The sequence below is a fragment of the Calidris pugnax genome, unplaced genomic scaffold, assembly GCF_001431845.1.
Source record: "Calidris pugnax isolate Ruff unplaced genomic scaffold, ASM143184v1 scaffold349, whole genome shotgun sequence".
Taxonomy (NCBI): domain Eukaryota; kingdom Metazoa; phylum Chordata; class Aves; order Charadriiformes; family Scolopacidae; genus Calidris; species Calidris pugnax.
Genome location: NW_015091088.1, coordinates 964,629 through 990,592, shown reverse-complemented (window position 1 = coordinate 990,592; position 25,964 = coordinate 964,629). Strand labels below are relative to the sequence as shown.

Sequence of the window (25,964 nt, the reverse complement as noted above, 5' to 3'; positions counted from 1 at the left end):
GAATACAAGCCTGTGGGATCACACTGTGTATGAGCCTGAAATTCCAGGCTATGAATCAGTCTGTGGACTGTGTGGCAGAGCTTGCTGTGATCTCTTGCAAAAACTAGCTCATGGATTAACACTTGCTGAAACTTCATTTTCATCAGTGTTAGTCAATGTTTTGCATGTTAGCATCTTGCTGATTGCATTCTTTGTTAAGGAACAGAAAAGAAAGTGGTACATAGCAGCTTCTTTGCATGCAGGTCTCCCACCCATGACATTGTATCTCTGAGAGGGAGAAATGAAGGAGAGAAGGATTTAAAATCCCAGAGCTGTACCAAGGAATGGCCACTGTTTAAACAAAGAACTCTCCATCCTTATGCTACTCATGATGCTACTGGTTGTCAGGATCTCTGCAAGCTTCAGGGCTTCTGCAGCCAGCAAGTTTGCTGGTCAGTATTCTGAGGGAATTTATTTCTAGTGAACAAACAGTCCAATGTGTCCCATGCCCAAGGTTAGCATCCCTTGGGTGCTGTAGACACCAAGCCATCACATGGCTGTTTAGTCCTGGAGGCTGTGGTCCTTCCACGCTGTAACTGGAAACGGAGGCAAGGGGGTTGTATTGCCTTAATTCTGCAAAAATCTCACCCTTCTCATCTGTAGGCCCATATGAAGTACTATATGTAAGCAAGGAGAGAATATAAATGATGCTCCAGAGAAGGTGAAAGAAATTCTGCTTGGCCTTGTTAGAAATGCGTCTCCCTGGGAAACGGATTTCCAGAAACTACATTTTCTACTGATTTCATTCCAGTTGAGTGAAGAAGGAAATGGTGGGACTACAGCAGTTGCTCAAAGAGGTTTCACACCTTTCATATTATTAGAGACATTATTTTAGAAACCTATGTCTCCAAGGTCTTTTTTTGCCTTGTGACTAAGATGCAGAAGCAATATCCAACTTAAATACCCACATTTCTAATCTAAAGAAAAACGATACAGTGCTCAGTCATGCAAATCATGTCAGTCAGAATCTACTGAGTTGTCTGGGATATCAGATTATGATTTGAGACAACTTCTTTTAACCTAATGAGTCTGCATTCTTTGTTAAAGCAAATTAGCATAATTCTGCTACAGTCAAGGTAGCTATACTATTTCACATACATTCTTATACCATGATTATCATCTGAGGGCTTTACAGCAGAGCTTCCAGCAATGTGACCAATATCAGGAAAAAGTTACTTTATCCTCTCCAAGACAAAACCTAAAAATGCTATAGCAGTTAATACAACTTAAAAAATGCAGATACCATTTATAAAACCTTTTATAAAAGCCTGTATCCCAGCCAGTACAGATATCTACAGATCTCAAGAAAAAAAAGTCCATATGAGAACATACCCTAACTCCCTGCAGCAAAAGAAACTCACAGCTTACAATGACATACACTTGCACACACATGACAATTCTTATGCTTTTGTGCATGTATGTGTGCAGAAAATCTGCTGTATCACTTTTGGTGCTTTAAAAAATATTAAAAATATTATTTAAAATTATTTTTGTTTTAAAATTTTTTAAAATGTTTATTGAAATATTTTTTTTTAAAAAATCTCAAGCAATAGGGATGTAAGAGTGATTTTTTTCCAATTCCATAACATATATTGCTTGTACTGTGCCACATTGGTATTCGGATTATAAACCTACAAAACACAGTGGGCCAGAATCAGCTGGTCAGTCTCCTCTCCTCACAGCTTCAGACTTTAAGGCAATGGAATTGCACTGATGTAATATGATTTAACAAAGTGCTCATCATCGCTGCAGTATAAAAGAGGGGGAAAATAATGCGCTTTTTCTGGTGGTCTGAAGATAAGCAAGTTAATTTAAATTACTGAGTACAATGTTTTCTGCTGTATGTTCTCAAGCACAAGGGCAATCCAAGTTTTGCTGTATTGCTGTGATAGATGTTTCACTTATTTAGAGGATAAAGGAAGAACTTGGGGTCATTTGTTAATCCAGAAACTTTGCAAAAATTATTTTCGTTTCATAAAAGAAAGCACAGAGCTCAATTCTGAGTCTTCCCATGCACAGAAAGGGGGACAAAAGGGGGTAGAGGACGCAGAGAAGAAGGTGCTCTCAACTAAGTCAATCTTGTCAGGCCAGTTTAACAGGGTTAAAAAAAACACCTTCCTAGAGTAAATAACTGGGAGCACTACAGCACATGTGGGTAGCGTGGCACCACAGAGCTTAGCCTGCTTCTTACAGGACCCCCAGCCAACATACACCATCATGCAATGCTCCTGCCACTGACCCCTACTGTGTTCCTCTGCCTCTGGTACCTATAGCCATGGTATAGCTGGGGGAGTGACCTACTGCCCCACAGCTCCCTGCAGCACTCTCTGCAGCTCAGGCATGGATGGGGAGACAGAGCACTTTGAATTCCTCTACACATCAGAAAATCAACACAAAGTTAGGTCACCATGCAAATAAAAAACATTAAGAACAGTGCTACTATCTCAGACTTTTGGGGGGCCCTGTAGTACAGTAACCTGCTTGCAGCAGTGACCACAAACTGATCCCTACAGAGGAGCTAGAGCAGGACAAGCATATGTGGTCTTTCCTGCAAGCCCTCTTCCAGCCTCCAGCCACTTTCAGCTCAGGGAACTCCTTGCACCCGATGTAGCTTGCCCAGCGGTGGACATCTCTTCCAAGTACTTGCCTAGACTTCCCTTGAATGCCTGCAAAAACTTCTGCAGTTATCATACCCCTTGGCAAAGAGTTTCACAGATTTGCTGCATGAAGAAGTATCTCCTTTCATTCTGAAAGCAGCTTCTACAGCTTTGTTTAAGAGTTGAGAGACAGTGAGCAGCTCACCCCCAGCCACCCTCTCCGCACCACACGGGATTTTATAGACCTGAATCAGAGAGACCCCCACGGTGATCTCTGATCCTGAGCCTACTCACCCAGAAACTGAGCATGGCATGAATGTTTTGGCTGCTCATTTACAAAGGATTAAGGAATTTACTAAAACGTTCTTGTTGCCCAGGCTCCCTGCACATCCTTGCTGTAAAACTTCACTCCACACTCACCGGATGGAGGCTGAACGTACTGAATGAAACACATGCAAAGCTCGGTGTGGGCCAAAGATCCCACTGAATTCCCACAATTGCTGCTATTTTGTTACTCGGTGAAGTAGCAAAGATTTTTGCTTTACTTGATGCACTTAAACTTGGGCCATTAAAGCTAAGATTCTCTCGCTATTTAGATGCACTCACTAGCTTTTAACTATACTACCTGGCATTACATCTCCCTTCCATCACATCATTCTGCCAGATTTTTCATTTATGAGCTTTGGAAGTTCAGGATGAGCTCAGACAGCAGATTTTTTCAAAAGCTGGCTTCCTAAGGAACAACTTGTAATACTCCATGGTTTTGCTATTTTAACTTCTCTCAGTTAGTGGTACATAATGGAAATTCTGCCTGATCATACAGGTCTTGCTCAAACAATTTAGAAACTTTCAATTTATTTTGCATCCATTTACCAGAACTATAGGCTTTAAAAAGCTGATTTTTATGGCTAACTAAAACATGACCAAATATGTTTAAACCAGGTACCCTGCATTTGCACGTGAACCACACGGCTACCTGGGTTTCCTCTCATACTGGAATAGTGGGGCATTTTACATTGGTTACAGCAGGGGTAGCTCATCATAACCACATCTGTACAAAACACAGTTGTATTCCTTACAGGTCTGTGTGCGCTAAGGCATCCCAAGAGCATGTTGTACCCTACTCACCAGGCAGGTCTTCCAGGCATCTCTTCCTCGGCTGAAGCAGGGCTACCAGGCTCTAGGAGTCAGCACCAGCATTCTAAAGAGGAGCAGCTGGAGCCAGGACCCAATATGTGGAGAATGCCGGGGCAAATGTATCAAATACCTCAGGTTAATTGGCAATCAGTTACAGCTGGTATCTAGGCAAGCTCTGAGTACGTTGCAAAGTCAGGGTTGAAAGTGGTAGATGCTGAGGGCTCACCCCTCAGCAACTTTAAAGAGAAGATGCTGATATTATTTCTCAATTATTTACTTATTTATTTCTATAATGTTTTGAGATGTTCCAAAGCAAGTTTAAGATGAGAATAGAGGCCAAAAATATCTCCATGGCAGCACCCTCACTGGGGGTGCCTTGTTCCTTGAGCAGCCTGATCTAGTTGACGATGTTCCTGTTCATGGTAGGGGGATCGGACTAGATGACCTTTAAAGGTCCCTTCCAGGACAAACCATTCTGTGATTTTCTGTGATTTTCTGCTCCATGTTGCTCCTACAGGCACAGGTGTTTTGAAATCTCTCTCTCACAACAGCAGAGGAAAAATTTATACCTAGAAAAGTGTAATGAAGCGATACCCCTGCTAGCCACCACTCACAGTCTTCCCCTCCAGTCCAAGCCGATCACAATATTGTTCGTTTCCCCCAGAGACCTGCCTGAGGGGCAATGCTAAACACTCCACGTAGCTGCACACCATCCCTGCTGAGAGAGATACTGCTGGAGAAACAGCCTGGACAGGAGCATCGCCTATATACACTCACCCACGGGCTTTGCATGGCCATGGCCCTGGTCCTGCTGCAGAACTAGTCTCAAGTTAATAATTACAAGTTTAGCATATTATACAAGCGTTCCCTCCTGCTTTTTCATGGGTGTCCATTCCGCTTTGTGTTAGTCACTCACAGCTCTCATTGTGTTAGCCACTCCTGCCCTCGTTTGATTTCACGCACCGCAGGAGCATGGCTCCCATGGGCATCAGTTCCCTCCTCAGGCTCTCCTGCCCCGCAGCAGTGACCCTGTGCTTCCTGGGTTAGGGCCCCTACGTTGCTCCAGCAGCCTTTCTTCTGGATTCAAATTACCAAGATCAAAAAGTTCAGCAGGTGCAATCCTCGCTCCGTCTGCTAACGTATTTATTTGTTCCAGTGACCTGCCAGGTCTTCAGCAGTCCTACCAAACCCATGAGAAGATCCTCGGCTCTCTGCAGAGATGGACTGAGGGGCTGCCTTGGAGGGAGAGCAGAGACTGGGGGGCTATCGGAAGATCACAAAACCACGCTTGGAGCCAGCAAGTTAGCATTAAAGAATGCTGCCCACTTATGCAGAAAAACTGGGTGCCAGCCGCTCACCAACCCTGTTATTCAAGTTCTGCAGCTTGCAGCACAGGGCTCCTAGAATTAGCTCTCCCAATCTGGTGGTGAGACACCTCCGATGTCTGAAACTGGTTTGCCTTGGGGTTGTTAAATACCTGCTCCATGTGATTGGGCTAATTAAAAGTTTTTAGCCAAACAAATCCCTGTTTGTGAAGGTATAAAAGCTAAGAGGATTAGATGTTAGTTAAACTAGACATAACTGAGAAACAAAGTTGTTGCTGTTAATTCTTCAAAATGCTGCCCTAGTGCGTGTGGGAGAGAGGTGGATAACTTCAAAATGCTGCCCTAGTGCGTGTGGGAGAAAGAGGTGGATAACAAAAAATAATCTGTGAAACAAAAGTCTCAGATAACAGTTAAATCAGGTATATTCTGTAGAAAAAAAGTGTCTCCCTTGAATTCAATATTGCCTTGTTACAGGGGAAGACTTTGTTCTACACACAGAAGGCAAAACCAGCTTTAATTAAAATTGTTGGATCGACAGTATTTTTCTTGTAAAGGAAATGTAGGTATTTTCTATTATTTCTACAGGTTTATTGCCATAGCCCATTGATTATACAGGTGTATACAGGTAGCACCATAAGCTGGCTAAGTACCTCCAAACTCTCATCAGAAGCTTCGACTGTCTGCTACTAAACTGAGAAAATGGCCAAATCTCATTCCTGTTGTTCTGACCAGCTGGGAAGCTAGTGGCTCTGAACGACTTTCCACCATGTCCTTCCAGTGGGTCTCAGTTATAAAGAATTAGCCTCTCTTGTGTTTCCATGGGATTCAGAAGTCAATTGTTTTCTTCCACTGATAAGTAACTGCATCGCCAGTAAGGATAGATTAGGGAAAATGGAATTTAGACCTACAGCATGTTTGTGCTGAGCAAATGTTTCCTCCCTACCAAAAAAAACACCAAAAATGGGCCATCAGAGCCTCCAGACTCCTCCTCCTCCTCTAAAACACACTCTTGTCTTATGCTTGCTCAGAAATTCTTGACTTCATTCCCAGCAAGGCTGTTGGGCTCGGCAGCAGCCAGCAGCCCATCAGCATCTGCTGCTACCTGCCGCTTCCCCTTGTTTTACTGCTTCTTCCTGGGCAGACATCCCACACATCCCAGGGTTTTATCTTGATGGCTCCGGTCTCCCCTACCAGCCTCATTCTAGAACACTTGCTAATGCTGGTAGTGCTAATTAGACTTTTATTTGAATGTAAATACTTCGCTTGGGGACATAATAAGTATACACCTGATTTTGGAGCCTCTGAAAGAAGGCTGCTGTGCTGATCAAGGCCAATAAGGAAGGGGGAGATGTAAGAACTGCCTCTGCAGAAGTAAATTAAGTCAAATCGTGTCAGAGATTGTTCCTGGGCGCTGGAAACCAGCTGCACTCTTTAAGGGCCAGAACAGCCCCTGACACACTTTTGGGCTCAAGTGATTTAAATACCAGTTGCCTAAACCAGAGGGCAGATACCGCTCTCCCAGGCACGTGCTGGGAGTTAGGATGAGCTCTGGGTTATCCCTAGCACCCAGTTTGGGTGCAGCCAGTGGGTTTTGGTGGGTGAGCCAGCATCAGCCTCCTTGCCAGGGAGCGATTCTGGGCACGTTTAATTTCCTAGCAGAGATATAGCTAATGATGAGCAGAGATAGAAAACCAAACCCCTTCTTTAACAAGCAAAACAAAGAAATCTTTTCCATCTGGAAATATTGAGGCAGATGATCAAATAATTAGCACTGCAACAAGTTTGTACTGCCTGCAGCTAGAAGAACTGCTCTCTCTGGAAGCAGGAATGTGGTTGAGCCTGCAAAAACGTGATAAGGGATCTATACCTAATATTTTCGGATGGTCTGCGTATGTCACAGGTAAATTTCCACGGAGCTGAAAGAGCACTGAGGATTGAACTCCCAGGTAAAAACTCCCTACTCAAACCAGCTGAGGGCGGCTTGGCCATCAAGTGCCAGTGCCACAGCTTTACTGCTTCTGGGAAGGTGAAAGTATCAAAAGTAGAGTTGTGTAAACAACCTTTTTTCTTTCTATCACAAGCTGACCCTGGAAACAACAAAGATTCTTTTTCCTTGCTTTTCTCAACAAAATAAAACCCATCAATTTCCATTTGTGTTTTGTTTGGTTGGTTGGTTGGTTGGTTTTGGTTTGGTTTTTTTTCTCCTGTAGTGCTTCTTTAAAATTTCCTATGATTTCCACATAAGGTGCTCCAAATTGAAAAGTGGAAATATTTTTCTTGGAATTTTCATTTTTACACAGTTAAGATTTTTTTGCAAACTTGACCCAAACTTACAAATAGTTTTATTTTTACAAAATCTTCACTTTTTGGTAGGTGTGTTGTTTACACATATTTTTTTTCCACAGCTGGAATCCTGACAGGCTTGCATAGTGTAAGGAAAAAAAGTACAGGTATGGATTTCTATGCTGATGTTTCATCACATGTGTGGGCTGGTGCTGGCTGTAAATATGAAATACAAATTTCGTATACACAGATCTTGCTGATCTAGTAGAAGAATTAAATAACACATCTCCTGGCCCTTTTACAGAAGGATGATTCAAGCAATCCGTAGGTTCCTGGGCTGCTGCACAGTATCACAGCCTGATCACACGTGTGTGATGGCATAAATGGATGAATAATAGCAACTGCATTTTCAGTCCCACCCACATTTCATCTTTTTTTTTTTTTTTTTTCTTAAATCACATAACACCTACACACAATGCTTGGCTAAGACTGACAAACAGAGTACAAGAAAATCAATATATTGGTTTTTTTGTTTGTTTGTTTGGGGCTTTTTCTTGTTTTAAGGAAATAAATCTGAGAAAACAGCAGGCAAGTGGTGATAGCCATTCATTGCCACGGAATTTCAAAAGGTAAGTCCTTGCACAGGTGCAGGTGGGATTGGACTGGAGAGGGAGAGAGCTGACCTGCTCTGAAATACTGCTGCCTGGGCTTCCCAGTCACTCAGCTCCAGTGCACACCATGACCTTGCCTCTTTTGAGAACTGGAAGAGTATTGCCCTTGACTTGAATGGAGGCAGGACCAAGCCCTACCCAGAAAGTTTCGTAGGCTACGTGTCATTTGTGCGTGCCAGCATTATGCAACGGGGTGAAAAATGAAAACCTGTCAGGCACAGAACTGGTGCACTCAAGGACATATTGTTATTTGTTTTGCAGCTTTGCCACTCTAACAGGGATTAACAATGTGCCATTGATAGCTGCCATGATATAGTCAACCAAAATGCCTCATTTTTTAACTTTCAGAACATGATCTAAACTTCTGAGGGAAATGGCTTGCTTTGCCTCAAGGTTTTATTTAATAAAAAAAAATTAAACTGAGAAAGCATTTACTTTTTCCAGCCTTCTCTCTCCACTTCCCCCCACCTTTGTCCCCCGGCTTACACGGCAGCAGATTGAATTCACCTCCCTGTTCCTTTATTATTTATTTTTTCAACCAAGTCGGTAGGTATTGTAAGTCGCCAACCTTTGCTTTCTGGAAATTCTTTGGTGTATTACTGCATAGCAGAGTGGTGTGACAAGGATAAAGAGATTAGAAGTAATTTCATATAACTCCTTCTTCTGTCAAAATCTGCAGAGGGCTTTTACTGGTAACTCTTGAGTGTTGCTGAAATTCTTCATTAAAAAGTTTCAATATATGGGTAGAAAAATCTCTAAGCACTAAGATACAGAGTAACCAAAACAGAGGGAAAGAAGAAATATTAAATCAAAGCCTGAGCAGAGAGAAAATACAAAGGCAAAAACCCTGCTAAGGTATACAACAATAATAACGCATGTTATCTCCAAGGGGGCTGACACCAATTCAGCTTTGAAAGCACCATGTGCCGATTTTCACGAATTTCAAGCAATTAGGCATTAACCAGAGCAGACACAGGCTGTCCTTGTCACCATTAGACAGCCAAGGTGGCTGTGGGCTGCTGCTGGATGGTCACCACTGCAAGCTGCTGTGGCTCACACAAAATTCAGGCCGTGTTTTCCCTTTATGTAGTATCAGCACACTGTACGTATAGCCTATATGGGCACAATCTGGTCAGCAGATGAGGCACTTTTCCTGGCAAGGTGGTTGGGTATGACCCTTAGTTTTGTTGGTGTGGGAAAGCAGGGAGGAAGCACGTGGAGAAGAAGGAATTAAATATGATCTGGCCAACACTGCTGGGCCAGTCAAAGCTTGCACTGCAGACCTGACCAAAGCTTTGAAGACGAAAAAAGCGTGGCCTGGATTCTCTGTGATCATCTTATTAAATGAACAGAAGAATGGGCAAACATGAAAATATAGCATCAGTCCTGCACTTCTTGAAAAGTTACCATCATGTGTTACAAAGCTATCATCACACATTGCAGGTCCTCCTCAAAGCCGGTGACCTTGCAGAAGAACAGAGAAGGTGCTGATGAGCTTGGTCGCAGGTGTGTGAAAGGGACCTTGCAAGAGAACCCACGCTGGGTTAGGAGAAGAGTTTAAATGTTGTGTCCCCTATTAGAGGGGTGCAAACTCTTCTTTTGGTTTGGGTTTGTTGGTTTGGGTGTTTTTTATCCTTTTCTCTGTTTGTGAATCACCCACCCACTAGTTTTCATAAGCATCTTCACAACTTGAGCTTGCTTAATGAGGGCTGCAGCATGATCTGCCATGTTTCAGCCCACTCAGGAGGACAGAAGGTTTCATCCTTATCGTCAGTCCTTTGCTACACATGAGGGAGACCACTCTGCATGCTTCATTTCTGACTGGGTTTCAAGCTGGTTGACCTGGGGCTGCCTTTCCCTTTGGTGTCTGCGGTACCCAGTGCAATGAGCATCTTTTCATTCATCCTCTTCTGCTTCAGAAAAATGCATTAAAAGAACCGAATCTTTGCCAATTCACACTGTCTGGGATGTTTAATGCATTCAGGCTCTGATCCTGCACCTCTCCAGTCACAGAGGGTGTTGGGTTGGCTCTGGGATGGAGGGGAAGCAGCCCCTTTGCATGCCTGTGCCTCAGCCCCAGCCTGTGTGAAGGCAAAGTGCAAAGCAGAGAGACAGCACTGTGCATTGGGCTGCTCCAAGTCCACAGTCCCTTCACCTCAGTCTCCTACCCCACCTGAAAACAGCTTAACATCAGGTAACTACCCCCTCCAATTATCATCCACCAGGAAGAGGAGAGCCAAACACCCTGGCAGTACAGGGTGGATTGCTACGCTGGACTCCTGCTTTTACAAACCACTTTCATTAAACAGATCTCTAGAAGAGGTGTGATGTGGTGGTCAGAGCGGTTCTGGATGTATTCCCTAAGCGAGGAAAAGCTAGGAGACCTAGCAAGGGCAATATCTCAGTCCTCAGCACTCTCCTCACTATTTCCTTTCTGTAATCTCTTCCTTCTTTATCCTCCTATCTTTTCTTATTGTGCTAAGGACACCAGCCTCAGTTATGTTTTCCACAGGCTGGTTTTTCAGCTGTAACCAGGTCAGTGAAAGAGTCTAGCCCTGCAAGATGCTGGTCACCTGCCCTGCTGGGCTGGGCTCTCCAGACTGCCAGCAGGGATGCGTGTGGGACCATTGCATACAGAACCATCCTGAAATCAGCCCCTAAAAGCACAGTTCAGAGCATGGGTGCCACCTGTCCATGAGAAGCTGGTGTTCGCTCCCACTCTTTCCCCCAACGGATGTGCAGAGATGTGAAGAAAACACAGAACCAGGCCACGGCACAGACACAACAACCTGGGATTCCACTTTCTCAGCCCAAAACCTGATCAGCCATTGGCGGTGAGGATGCCTCTTCTTGTGGTTTCTCCTCCCAGTCCCTCAGCTCCCCAGCCATGCAGCAGTGGGGGGCTGGTGCCACCCCACCCCAGCCACTTGCCCCTGGGCACGGATCCTGACGTAGACTCCCCAGTCCAGAAGGGAATGAAGCATTGTGGTGCTTTCCCTGGAGACTCTCCATCCCAACAAGAAGTACCACTGCCCTCAACCCTGTGTTTCACGGGGTGAAGGTACCAGCCTAGGTCTGGAAGAATGCTGCAGATCTGTGTGTGGGAAAGCAAGGGCCGCAATGTCCTGCTTCCCCCTGAGAAGGGTCAGAGATCCCCTGGAGCACCCAATATTCGGAAGCTGGGTGCTGCAATGTGGATCCCGCACTGCTCTGGATCCTCATGGGAGATGGTGGCCTCCTTCGCTCACTGCACAGTGCAAAGGGTGGCCCTGCTCCAACAGAGAAGCTGGTTTTGGGCACTGACAGTGGCTGCTGTCCCCACCACTCTCCCAGAGATGTTGGAGGGAACGTGGCGCCTGATGCGCCGTGAGAAAGGGGAACTCGTAGCTAAGGCAGATAAACAGGCTCTTGACTACTGCTTTCTGTCCACGTGGATCCTGTGTATCACACTAGCCAAGTCCTTTACACCAAGCTTTGTACAGATGGTCGCCAACTGCCTGTTCCTTATTGTGGGGTGGGAACATTTTCTGACCTGCATTTGCTTGCAGAAGCAAAGAACGCTTACAGCTGCAAGCGATCTCGCTGGCAAATGCACTTTGAAAATGTGGATCTAAAGCAAAATTAAGTTTTCTGGAAAATAGAGTCATAAGGCAAGCAGTGCGACTGACTCATACTGCTAGCTGAAGTGCAATAAAAAAAAAAAAAAAAAAAAAAGGAGGCAATTTATTTTGCCCCAAACCAAATATTTCCTTTCTGGATTCTCTACCCCATTGTTATTGTTAAATTTGGTCAAATTTTTAAATCAAATGTCACTCTAAAGCAAAAATATGTGGTTTCATTAATTGGAAAATGTGTAGACAACACTTCAATTTATTTGAAGTGTTTATTTATGCTCACCCAAAATAGCCTGCTAAGCTTGACATAAATAGAATCTACAGCTAGAGTATGTTAATCCTAAAGCACATCTTTCAGTGAGGATGACCTTTAACCAAAAATGTTCATTTGTGCCTGGCCCTAACATCCTAAATTGTACACTCAAAACTATGGTAAATGTCTTAATTTACATTCTGCATCCCTGTTTTTTAGTAAATAAATATCAAATGCTTCTTGTGCAGATTATTTCATTATTGCTTGTCAAGTATTTAAATACTATAGATGAACACCATTAAAAACCCCAAGAACAGTAGATCTCTCTCCAGAGCAAAAAAGTGCAAGAGCACGAACCACTTACATCCTAAACAACGGAAGAAAATAAATAAATACCTCAAGTAAACTGCTCACTGACGACCCTCCTTTTCATTCATGGTATAAGGGAAGCACCTTATAGAAAAAACCCAACAGTACTGAACGTGTCAAAAAACCAGGATCATACTATAATAATATATACCAGAAGGCAAATTAAGATTGTGCAGACTATGAATCTGGCACTATCTGAACTACACACTTCATATTTTTTCTGAGCCTGTGCACTATTTCCTAAGCTTTTACATTTGGGGCTTTTTTTTGGATGCAAACTGAAACCCAACCCCAAATTCCATCATGTGGCATCCTACTGACCTGTGTGTCACTCGGAGGGGTAGCACATGAGATTTACCACACAGACTTCTGCTCCGTGAAGGAACTGAGCAAATCCCAGAGGCAGGGCAGCAGCCTGGCCCAGCATTTGCTGGGAGCAGCAGCAGGAGAGGGAAGAGCCAGGAGCAGGGGGTTGCTTCCAGCCTCCTGAGGGAAAGGTGCTGCTGGGAAAAGCCCTGGATTCACATCCCCAAGTGCTCTGGCTTGGGGTCCAATCCAGGCTGCTTGGATGACCTGCCCCATCTCCCTCTTCCCGTCTTTGTCCGATACCGGACTCACATCGTCACCTCACATCATTACCTCTCACCCCCAGTTCCCCTGCCTGGCTGGCTCCATTTGCAGCCCCTCCATGTCAGACCCTGCTCCCAAATGTACCATCTCCCTGCCCAGCCACCAACTCTCAGTCCCTTCCAATCCCTCTTTCCATCAGCCTTCTGACTCCCCATCAGCTTTTCCAGCCTTCCCGTCCTTGTCCCTCTTCTCTCTCTTCTCTTCCCTTGCTCCTGGATCCAACCTACTCTGCACAGCCCCAAGCCCAACTACCTGTTCTTTTGCTTCCTTTACCTTTAGATGCCCTATAGCTTGCTCTTGAACCCAGGGGCAGAGAGCCAGGCAGCCTCGTACCAGCCCTGCAACTAAGCTCTTGCTCAGACTGGAGATATGCAGTGTGAACAGTGGTGTCTGGGACTTGGATGCTGAAAGCTGAAGTCAGTCCCCACTAAGCACACAGAAACTGTGACTTTCAAAGGTTTATATCCTGCTTAAACCTGGGTACCTCTGCAGGAGCTCCATTCCCTGCTAAAGGGCAAGTCACTGCCCTAGGAGGATGTTGCAAAAATTTGAAAAGAGCAAATTCTCAAACTTTGATTTTCAGAAATGGTCTAATCATTTTAGGTTAAGCGACCCTCAGGCCTCTATTCAGGCAAATGCAGAACAATTCACGTGCCTCAGGTGGACATTTTGGCCTTCAATGTCTCAATCCAGGGACTTAAAGCTTTGCAAAATTAAGAGTAAATGAAAATAGCCTCCTACTAGAAAATGCAGGGCATCCTTATTAACCAGAGCTGCTCTGCCTTCTTCCTTTTACATCTGCTTGTACAATGGGGAGGCTTCTGGATGCCAAATTTCCTGCACTTTGGAGCAGTTACAGTCCCAGACCTCTGTAGGTTATATTGCATGCATGGTTTTTTCCCAAGTGGGCTACATCAGTTGTATCTATTTATTAACACTAAAGCTACAGGCCCTTTAGTGGTGCATTTCAAACTGCCTTTCCAAAAGCAGTGATCCAAACCAGAAACCCGGGACACGTCCCACCCAGCCCCCTGGGGACTCCCAGCTCTCCCCCAGCCCTGGGATTTCACATCAAGCACCTCTCACAAACGGAGCGTGAAATGCAACCCTCTGGGCAGCTCCCACCCTCTCTCCACGTCTGGCACCACTGGTGGTTACAAAGACCAAGGTAGCACCACAGCAGTTCCCAAAGGGCCCCTCACCCCAGGGCTGTGGGGCTGCTGAGGACCATGTAGGAAGGGGAGGGAGCCCAGGGGCTGGCGAAGGTTTGGGTTTGATGTCCAGCCCATCAGCACCTTCCCTTTACCCCTCCCCAGGGCTTTCCCAGCACAACTGCCCAACCCTGTCAAAATGGAGGGTAGACCAAAAACACAGAATTTTCCCCTGTGATTTGCCAGAGATCCCCAAAGATGGGCCATAGCAGATCCCGCTGCAAGACCTCACAACCCGACGGGAGGTTCAGCTAGACTGGCAGAGACCAGTGATCACAGATCAGATATACCCACAGCAACCAGAAACAACCCACTCGACCGTACACTTGTTAACTCGCCCGTGCCATTTTCTGTGGCAAGGCAGGGACATGAACCCAGGTTTCCTAAGCGTTTTACCGGTGCCTTTCCTGCAAAACCAGTCATTTGTATACTTTTTGTTTCTTGCCTGTCTTCTTCTACACCCTATTGCACGTATCCATACAATAGTATGTGTGAACTCAGAAGAAACATTTATTTAACAGTGATTGGCATTTGCAAGAGCTTTAAGAATGCAATGATTTTGGCATCAGTTACTTTCCAGGTAAGGATTAACAAACTGATGAGTTAGCAACCAACTGCTATTCTTTGTTTGAAACAGGCCGCGTTTCAAAATGTGGGCAGCTTTCGGGTTTCTTTTCAGAAAGATTGCGCTTTGATTTGGAAATAGGGAAGCACAGCGAGGATTGCAACATGAAACAGATAAGATTAGATGAAGAGGAAATGTGATAGAAATGGTTTGGGTCTATAGAAGGAGCAATAAAACACTGCTCATCTCACATCGTCCATGTTACAGTGCCTTTTTTAGCAGCCACAGAGGCAGCGTCCCCTCGGCAGAGGTAAGACAGGAGCTAAGCCCTTCCTGCGTTTTGACATCGTAGCTGGAACCCAGATTTGAAGAGTGTAGAAATGTGGTGAAAATGAAAGCCTAGTTCCTTCCCTTTATGTGTTGTTCACAGCTCCCAGCATTGGCAGGAAGGGGGTTCATCCCTTCTGCTTTTCCAGCACCTCTGCATCCAGCTGTGTACCGCTCTGAACTGGCCTGTGTATGCCCTGGCACTCCACAGACCCCATGCCCAGCAATCCCACACTTTGCAGACATGCATCCCACTCCAGGGTCACCAGCCACAGCCCCCCAGACTCACTGGTGGACAGAGGCAGAGCCAGTGGAGAGTGTGGAGGCCCCCATGCCGGAAGGCAAAGGTGGGCATGGTAGGATGGGGAAGCAGTGAGTCCCACCATATGGTTGGATGGATGGATGGATGGATGGATGGATGGGTGGAGTCCAGACACCAAGGAGTTTCGATCCTGTGGTTTTGGTCAAGTTTTGCTCTGAACCCACAACTCAGAAAGAAACTGGAACAACAACGACTAGGGAGCTTATCTAATCCTCTTTGCACCATCCTTAGCTCTGAGAAGGGTCTGCCCAACCCCTTTGTGGGTATTCCTAGGGCACAAGTACATGCATGGGGACAGATAGGCTCCTATCCGCTCTGTGATAGCACGATTACAGCTCCCAAACTGCAGCACGATCCTTTCTGATTACTTTGGAGTGCAAGAAAAAAAGAACATACCGTTGCCAACATATTAACAACACGAAGGTGTATCCAAAGATACTATAAAATTACACCCCAGCTTACAACTGCCCCATTCAGTCCGTGCCTTGGGTACCCACAGCATTCATGGAGAGCTGTGGTCTTTAACTGATTTCCACTACTACCAGCATTAAGCTTTATTGCAAATCTAACCTTCTAGGCTTACATATACATGACATTTTTCATAAAACCAAGTTTATTACACTGGTCATAGGTAAGTAGATTGCGCCATCAGCAGTTTTGCTTTCATTTTCTTTGGAGACCTTGTATTTTTTACACAACTTCTTTATTTAGAAAAAAACTGTTGTGTCTGTTGGAAAATACAAAGAGGGAGAGATGGTTCATGCTGGAAGCAGGTGCATCCCTATCACCTCTTGTATATACACAGTATGTTCTTTAACAGCCTGTCTCCTATGGCACTCCTCAAGAGTGAGTTTACACTGTTTCACAAGAGGAAAGGAAAAAAATATGGTTTTCCTATCTACTGGTGGGGAAATTATGGCTCAGAGGAAAATGATCCCATCAAGATCATCCCCCTAAACCAGGGACAAAGATGGTAACTAAACACTGACAGCTGACTGATAGTGCTTTAGGAATGAAAACTCCAGTACTGAGACTGATTTGTGTTGATACACAAATATCAACAGAGAAGCCTACATCTGTTTAGGAGCAGCAAGGTATTCCCCAAACAGCTGCAAAGTTAAACTCACCAAACCTTGTTCTCTGCACTTTTTTTTTTTACTGGCTTCACTGAAGTCAGCGGTCACTGATATCAGTGTAGAAGAAAGGCTATTATTTGCACAGGAAGTGCAATAACATGCATATATAAAATAAAAATTATAATTTTTTTTATATTTATATAAATACACAAATATAAACAACATAATTTTCCTTTATCTCTCTTTTTTTTTTTCTTCACGCTCAGCAATCTGCAGATGGAAACACCAGGATCTGGCTCAGATTTCATCCTCCTCAGGAAAGCCACAAGCTGAGGCTGGTCGAACAGGCTCAGCCCTCCTCTGTGCTGCTTTACCGATGGGATGGACACCACAACAGTGCCAACTGCCTGCTCACAGCAGCCCCACAGCCCAGGGGCTAGCAGGATCACGGGTAACACACCTCTCCCAAATCCTGCTGTGTTTTAATAGTCCCTCTCTTCCCGCTAGCACACAACCACAAACCCAACTTTGGGAGATTGCAGGAATCAAAAAGCCCCCAGCTAATGCTATAGCTTGAGGGGGAAAAAAAAAGCCCCACTTGAGCAAAAGAGCTATTTGCCCTGGGCTTCTCTCATTTGTGATGAGAAAGCCAAAAGCCAAGGCCACCAGCACCTCCAGTTCAGCAATACTTAACTGTACTTATTCAGGGCTTCTAGCAGTTCATTCCACATCCCTCAGAGCTGTAGGTTTTATACAGTGCCCCATATATCAACCAGACAGTGAGCTGATAAACTTTCCTGAGGCAGGTGGCCATGGGAATGGACAGGAATTTGCACAGGAATTTCGACAGGAATTTTCTTACTTAGACTCATAAGGTCAGCAGACAGTAAAAATTAAAATAGTTGGTCAGTCTGTCTTGCCGCTCACCAGGAATGTAAGCTTGCAGACAAATACCTGCAGAAAACCAGGATTTTCAAGAGAAATGAAAATTGAACATGGGAAGACATGGTCTCTGATCTTCTCAGCACCTCGAATGAGGACCTGCAAACACCTGTGGTAAAACACAGGTCAGAGAAAAGACTTTCCAATATCAGGAAGGGCTCCAGGGGCTGCAGGCTGGAATCTTACAAGGTGGTGAGGAACAGAGAAGCCAGAAGATGTGTTCAGGATGTCACTGCCCATCTGGGACTGTGTTCGCACTGATCACATGCCACAGGAGACAGAGCACCCTCCCAGTATACCAGACACCCCTCGCCAACCCTGTGGCCCTTGGGAAGAATTCTCCTGCTCACGTACAGCCTGACCGGTGACTCACACAGGTAAGACGAGACTTGGGACTTCACTATGTGGAAGAAGCACGTAGAAGCCTTTTTGTTTATTATTGCTCAATACGATTAGCTTCTATGAAAATCACTTTTTTCTTTTCTTCCTTGCAGGACAACAGTGGCCTGTTTGGATGGTCCCCAGGTCAAAGCTCGCTCCTGGGTCCTGGGATTGTGCAGCACCACTGGGTACTTCTGCAGCCACCCTGGGCCAGGGTGCTCAGGGTGAACAGACAACCTGGTCAGCAGTGTCTCCTCACCCTGTTTACTTCATAAACACTGAGTAAGACACCACACACAGCAACAACAACAGGCATGTTCTGATCTCCTTGATCCAACCTGAGGTGCCTCCAGCTTCCCATCCATTGAACACGTACATTCATCAAGTCAGATAAGGTGGGTCTTTTCTTGCCCACTTTGTAAGACCAAGAAGCCAGGACAGAGTCAGTCTTCAAGAGCCACAGACTGTATTGCAATCCCAAAAGTTTGAATACACCTATGCATGAAATTTATCTCCGTTTGCAGCTTTACCTGTGACTATGCTCCTGTGAGCTTCAGGCACCTTATTAGTCCTACCTTCAATGGAAATACTAATGACAGTGAAACACTCCCTGTGAGGAGTAGCACTCACAGTAGGATGTGGGTACCAGTGCATGAACCCTGGTGAAATTACAGCATCCACAGCCAACAGAAATTTTACACATGCACATGACGTGGACATGGCCTAAAGTCATGTTAATAATGTGAATATTTTATTAAGGTGAGATGAACGTGCTCTTTTGTTGTAGAAACACCTTGAGGACATGTCCCTGCGTGCACATTCGTGTTTGACTCTATCTTCCCTCCTTGCCTTTGGTGCCTTTTTTCCCCAGCTCTGGCTCTTTCTCCCTCCCCAACCTTGAAAGCTCCCAGAGTCTCACCCTGCGTGCTGCCTGCCCAGAGCTCACACCCTCTATTTCTCACTCCAGCACACACTCCAGCTTTAAAGACCTGTTAGCCACAGTCTCTTCACGCTTCCCTCCCTCCAGGTCCTGAAACCTTGTTGTTTCAGCAGCAAGGCTTTCAAACCCTAATGAAGCATCTCTGTCTCATATTTTCCCTAACTGGGATCAGACTATACTCTGTGAGTTGATATTTCCCCCCTCCTTTCTCCCTCCTCCTCCTCCTCTTTACAAGGATCTCTCATTTCTCATTTACTCCCTTCCCTTTCCAGCCCTGCAGACACCTCCCCTTCACCCACGTCCACCACCTTCCTCCTCCAGTTTTGTTTCTCCATTTTCCTCTTCTCACTGTTGCTGATTTATGCTGATGACCCATATCACCCCCTTGTCATGCTGTGTCCATCTCACCCATTCCCTTCCTCTGCTGCCCTGATCCTTTTCTTTTACTCATAAAAACTATGACTTATTCAGCATCATTGCTCAGACTCCAGGCTCTCTACTGCCGAATTTTCCCTGCACTAACCTTCAAGCAGTCCCATTCAGCACCATCCATTAGCCTCCCCCCATTAAGTCCCACCATTCAGCCTTTCTGTGATTTCAACTCCATCAACCCTGATGACTTCTCTTTTGCTTTTAACCCTTGTCTTTTTAACAAGTTCAATTGCAAATTCTCCCTATACTTCTATTTCCTTCAATTTGCTTTCCATAATATCCAGCCCGGCTGATGCCCGTCACTCATTTTTTCCGCTATCTCCTGAAAGCCTGTCTGCTGCAGGCTTAGCCATTGCCTCTAGCTCAATGGGATACCCAAAATCTCTTTTCTCTCCTTTCTGCAGTGAAAATTACCACTCTGTTTGCAGGCAGGGCACAGTTTTCATTTGGGCAGCCTTGCTTTTAAGGTACAGCTAAGGTCAGTTGCTGCTTTCTGCTTACACATCCATTGCCTATTCTACCTGCCCTGACAACTAAAGCACTTCTCCAGGGTCTCACCCTTGCATTAGCTCAGTAATGCCGACATCCTTTTCTCTGCTTTCATAATTGCGATCTTGATCTGCTGTTTCATCTTCCAAATACTAATACAAGGATCATTTTCGTAGCCTGATGTTTAGAGTGTGCCACTCCTTTTTGTGCTTCTGTGGACCAGCTCTCCATTCTCTAACAAATAAAATAAAAGGTGTGCTTACACGTGGTGCTTGTGTAGGCAGGCAGAGCTGAATGGCAAATGGCTGCCTTTTGCAGCTTTTGAACACCCACTTCATGCTTCCCATCAAGTACCTTTCTGTTTTCCCTCATAATTCCTCCCTGGGACTACCTCCCTGGTCGCAACTGCAAAGAAACTTTGCTCATCTCTCCTAAATTCCTTCTGAAAACCTCTCCCTTGCTGCAGGAAGAGTGCAGCAGCTGCTGGGCTGCCAACGTGCTGTGCCTGCTCTGTACCCAGCTGACCCCCTCACCATTTCCTGGTGCTCCACCCCACATCTGACCCATCTCTTGCCTCTCACCGGGTATTTCATGCATAAACCCCACACGGCTGTGACAGTCCTTCCCCTCCACCCGCAGAGCCGGTACACACACAGCAGCAACACCCCAGCCAGGAATCCCGGGTCTGTGACAGTGCAACAATTAACAACATCTTTAATGCTACCGAGAACTCAACTTGCTGAGGCTGAAGCTACAGCCTGGCTTGTGGTGGAGCTTACAAAGTTTCTCTGATAAAAGACAGAAAGGCAGAGGCAGTACTCCAGTTTATTTCAGAGGCACAACTCAAGCATGTCCATTGGGTACTCAAAAAGACCAAAAAACAACATGCAAATCCTGAGCTACATCACTTGGAGTGGTGCTTCTCCAGACTAAATCTCCCAATGACCCTCCCATTGGCGAACAGGACAGAGAGCATTTCAGTTGTCTGCGGTTGGATAAGCCATGCCCACTCTGGAAATAGCTGAAAGTTACTGTTGTCTCATGATACTTGGTTGAGGATTCTCCTGCATTCGTAGTTTCTTTCCACCTTGTGCCAAATAAGCCCATCTGTGCTGATTTAGTCTAAACTTTATGACCTAGCTAGGTAAAAGATAACATTCAGCCTCTAAGTATATGTTGTAAAACACGCTCTTAAGAAATATCAAAAACTTCTCTCTTCTTTTCAAATTAAATCTTGCTTGTGATCACGGCAAATGAAAGACTGGGGAGGACAAAAATGCCTCAAATATCAGGTAGTCAGCTTTGCAGTTACTAAGAAGTTGCTTTGCTCTGTTGAGTTTACTGTGTCACCAGAACCCCACCAGCCATAGCTATACAAAGCCTGTATTGTCTCAGCAAGGCTACTGAGATGTTCCTGATCTTGGCAAGAGCTAGGTGTACCCAGAAGCATTTTATTGAAAAAAAAAAAAAAAAAAAAAAAAAAGCAATGAGCAGTACTCTTCTCACATCCCTTACCGCAAGTCTGAAAACACCAGTTTGTGTCCAACACCTCAGAGGATTCCAGCCGATGTTCCAGGATTCCTGGGCTCTGCCTTGTCCACAGGAGTTTTCCAGCACTGGCTCGGCTAAAAAAAAATTAGAAACAGCAAAACAGACATGAATTTTACAATCTGCTATGACAACAAAAACATTTTATTAAAAAAAAAAAAAAAAAAAAACAGCAGAAAGAAATATTATTTTAGGCCTCTTACTGGAAAGATAAAGGTCAGAGTCCTTCCTTCTGCTAAAGCAGCACACAAAAATATCCTAGTCACAGGATCCATTTTACAGCCTTGAAAATGGCACCTAAAATGCCCATATGAAACAAATTTCAAAGCGACTCAACTACAGTATAAGGAAGGATTTGTGGGTTTAGGTCATCAGTAATTTGAAGATCTGAACTTACTGATGAAAGAGGCAACTCCATACATCCATACACAGGCATGGAGATAGTCCTTTCTTAGTTAATCTGTCAGATCTGCTTCCTTGCTACAAAGCAAACCTGTTCTTTCTGTTCATCCAAGTCACTGATTTCTTATTTTCAACAGGAACAGGATCTGGCAACCTTTCTTCACAAAGAGCACATATTTTCCCCTATTAAATTTCTCAATAAATCAGAGCATTGTTGATTTGGGAAACCACGCGCAGATGATCAGGGCCAGTGGTTTAAATGAAAAAGCCAAAATTATACCATTGCTTCACCTGTAAGTGTGGTATAACATCCACTGGAGTTCGTCACTAATATTGGTGTGGGCTCCTATGGTAAACCAATAGGTGCTTCCATACCCACTCCAGAGTAACCACTGTGTCTTCTTCTCTAGCTGTAGGACATTAATAAATTTTGAATATACCATTGCCAATGCAATGAATAGGACTTCAGTATACACTTAAAACCATAAAAATGAATTTTATTTTTATTGTCAGAACCAATAATAAGTCTATGATGGTAGAAGTAAGAACTGCCATCTATGTTTCTGGGATTAAATACTTTTAATCAGTTACCAAAAAAGCATGATTTCCAATTTTTTTTGACTGGTCTTACTTTTCATGGGGAGAAACAGCTGACAGTGGAAAAAATTATCCTAACAAGCAAAAGCAAACCCCTCTGCCTTCTGTCAGATGGTCTCTCAGCTTCTGCAGAAGGTAGTATAGCATTTTGCAGAGTCTAGCAAAGGAATAAGGGGACTCTGCCACAAGGAGGAAGCCAAGACCCTGAAATTTGGGCAGCCCCAAACTCAGACCCCAGTGGCAGGGAGAGCCCTGCTGAAGCCAGCCAGATGCAAGCTGCACAAGGTCAAGGTTCCAGACCAAAATGCCACTGAAACAGTGTTCCCTGAAGGCTCTGCCACCTCCACTACTTATGTTAAACACTTTTATTCCAAGGTTTTCAATGTTTTTTTAATCTGGTGTATCAGAGGCAACACGTTCCTTTACTTTCGCAAACTTCAAACAAGAGTGTTGCATCCCGTGCCGCTGCAGGGACACACAGAAATGATTAGAAACCATATTTACATGCCAGCCAACTCTAAATATTTCCCTCACAGCATGGAGGGCCCATAGCCTGTGTCTCAGAAGAGGCTGGTACCCGAAAACAATGGAGGGAGCCAGGGTCTCCCCGGGCAGGAGGTGAGGTGGGAGCACCTGCCCTCAGCTCCATCGGGATGCACAGCTTTAAAACAAGCCAGAAGAAGAACCTCTCCCGGGACAGGAATATGCAGGGGAGCAGGGGGAGAGAGGATGAATGCGCAAGGAAAGTGTTTGTCTCTTCATTTATCTCCCAGACAGCAGCCTGTTAGCCTTCAGCACTCGCGCTACCAGCCTGCCGGACACCCAGCAGCGGCGTATTCCTGGCGTTATCTCTGTTTCCTCTCCCAGAGCACATGTTGCCTTCCAGTTTTCCAGCTGTCTACCAGGCTCCGCTTAACACGGCGGGCGACCTCTTGCCCCCGTGGCCTGGCACCTGCAGGACCTCGGCAATCAGGCCCACCAGCAATCAATCAGGCCCACCAGCAATCAATCAGGCCCACCAGCTGCCTCCCCGCTTGCGAAAGACGCCCCCAGTTCCCCCTCTCACATCATGTGAACTCGGCTCGACTGGTAACGAATAATCACCGCCTTGTACAAATTATCATTAGCAAAGCCTGGGAGGCATCCAAACGCACCGAAATTCGATTTGCGTTCGCCCCAGGTGGCTTGTTTCAGCCCGGTCTGAGGCTCCTGCCCTCTGCCAGGTCAGCCCACTTGAGCTGATAAAATTTAGGAGGGATTTTGCGACCTGATAAGTCCCGGCCCATCTTTAACTGTTATAATACTTGGGCTTTAGCTCAAAGTTTTATTTTAAATTCCTGAGAAGAAATGAGCTGTGTAGCTTTCCCTCTAAAAAAAGAAAAAAAATCATTTATTTCTTTTAACGTGAATAAGGAGTCCCTGGTATTTCTCATCTAATCACACATACCTCAGAGTGAAGGAGATGCTTGACCTCCTGATCCATACATGTATTTTAAAGGGTCATCAGAAACTTTTCCCAGATAAGATCCCATTCTTATGCTAATGTCTATAACAGGCTGGCAGACAGCAGCCTATCTCAGAGCCCTCTTGTCACCTCCCTGTCACTGGTGCCCCTGCTCCGTGTTCTGCACAAACCGCAGTATTTTGAGTGTTGAAAAAGAAGAAACAGCCACACAAACGAAATACTCCCAAAATTTACTCTGAAGACATTAGACGCGTCATGCTGTGTTTTTTTCTTTGACATGGAGAAACAGACATGGTTTCATTTAAAACTCTCAGATCCATTCTCACTCTGCCCTCATTTAATACCGGCTTCTGCCTCTCATCTGTCATCTTTCCTCAGAATCACCAGGAATCTGTCCCGTGGAAAGAGTCACCAAAACTTCACTGAGAATCTCTATACTCCTCTCTGTTTGCCTTTTGCCCTTAGAAATACTTCAAAATGTATTCTCTGAGCAAACAAACTTCTGTCCTCTCACGTTGTCAACCCAACCACAGAAGAGTAGAGCCTCAGGTGAGGACAGAGGGAGAGCGGAGCAAACCGAAAAAGCAACGGTACCTACCTGGAGCCCGCCTCAGCGCCCAGCACCATTCGCAGCAGCGGCGACGTTTCGGGGCAGCAACCTAATGCATTTTCTTTTTCTACCCCGCTGCTAAACGAGGGGTTGAGCAACTCCTCACACTGCTGCTTGGAGCAACAGCTCTCCCAGCCTTAACCTCCTCTCTTGGCTCTTTGCTCTTTTTTTTTTTTTTTTTTTGTCTCCTTTTTTTAAACAGAGTTTTTGAGCACTAAAAACTCGCAATTAGTACCAGCTAAGCTAAAGCCCCTGCTCGCCCCTGCCCTAAGCTGCACATTCCAGGGCGCTGAGCGGGACGCTGAGCTCCTGGCCAGCACCGCGCGGCTCTTCCACTCCCAGACCCGACGTTCTGCCTACCAACTCGATAAGGCTGCAGGAGCTCAGGAACACACACTGCAACTCGGACAGGGGAAAAATTGGTCTCTCATCCCCAGCCGGGGTGTTTTGGGTTGGTTTTTTTTTTATTCCCCCTCCCCTTCCTCCTCCCTTTCTCTCCGCGCTCACAGTAGCAAGGTTGTCTCTTGACTACTCCCCTGCCTTAAACTCACCAAACCAGATTTTTACTCCCGACACCTTCCCGTAAATCTGAACTGAAATTTTACCCTGCTCGCTGAGCCTTGGCTGGCTGAGGGCCAGTGCAGCATTCCTGTTGTTTTAAGAGGGCAAAAAAAAAAAAAAAAAAAAAAAAAAAAAAAAAAAGAGAGAAAGGAAGAAAAGAGAGAGGGAAACCTGGAGAGATGCAAAGGGAAGGAAGAAAACTTTTAGAGCAGCTTTACTAAAAATGCTGTGGGAGGAGGCGATCCCCTTTTATCTTTAAAGGGCTAAACCAGTGATTCTTTTTTGGCAGTGTCAGTCATGAGAAAATACCCTCCCCAGGCATCTGCATCCTTCAGGTGGATGGAGATTTGGAAAGAAAATAAACGGCTGGTACTCACCTGAAGGATAGCATCGCCGGCGTTAGCACAGCAGGGAGAGGAGCCTACACTTTTGCCTGATCCGGTTACCCCAAGGCAGCGGTAATGCTGGTTGAAGAAGTGCCACATTTTACCCTTTTCTGACCTAAAGTTACATGTGGTTTCTAGAAAAGGAACAAAAGAGAAACCAGATTATTTAAAAAAAAAAAACACCATACCAAAAAAAAAACCAGCCAAGCCTTCTTTTAACCTCCGGGTGATCCCTCTGCCCGTTGTCTCCAAGGCTTAAAGAAACAATGAAGCAAGACTGTAAACTTTCTCACCCCCTTTTACATTACCTGTCTGTGCCTGGCTATGGGCTTTGATGTATTGAAACAAAGCACAAGACCTGTTTATAGTAATGAAACCAACCAACAGAGAGATCTAATTCAGACTTGTGACTAAACAAACTGGAACAGGAAGCACACACCAGCAGATCTTTTTTCTTTTTTTTTCTTTTTTTTTTTTTTAAGTAGTAATTCCTGCTTGCATTGTCATGGAACAGAAAAAAAAAGAAAACAAACAAACAAAAAAAAAAGTAAAAAAAAAAAAAGTTTTCAGCTTCTCCCTTCAGTCACTTTTGTTCAAATGCAGTTCTCTTTTTTTTTGCTGGAAAGCTTAATATAGGCAATGTTTCATCACATATATGCAGATACTTAACAGAACAACATTTACCACTAGGAGTGATCTAAAGATCTTATTCACCTATTTGTTTTCCTGTGCAGGACATTTCTGCAGTGGATTAGTTCCCCAGCCCCACTTCCCCCCCCTCCCCTTCCCCCA

The 25,964-nt window shown here is 45.0% G+C and overlaps 1 protein-coding gene across 3 annotated transcripts in view; it reads right to left on the bottom strand.

Moving 5' to 3' along the window:
• The window catches only part of RBM47 (RNA binding motif protein 47), a 93,299-nt gene extending 67,707 nt beyond the window's left edge, over positions 1-25,592 (bottom strand). For 2 of the 3 annotated variants that reach the window (XM_014957853.1, XM_014957854.1), the window contains exon 1: positions 24,214-24,687. In XM_014957853.1, the coding sequence (XP_014813339.1) occupies positions 24,214-24,242 (29 nt within the window). In that variant the 5' untranslated portion in view covers positions 24,243-24,687. Of the gene's footprint in view, positions 1-24,213; positions 24,688-25,163; positions 25,307-25,480 lie in introns of those variants that run through there. The other variant, XM_014957855.1, reaches the window with a different exon arrangement.
• Positions 25,593-25,964: the final 372 nt, after the last annotated feature.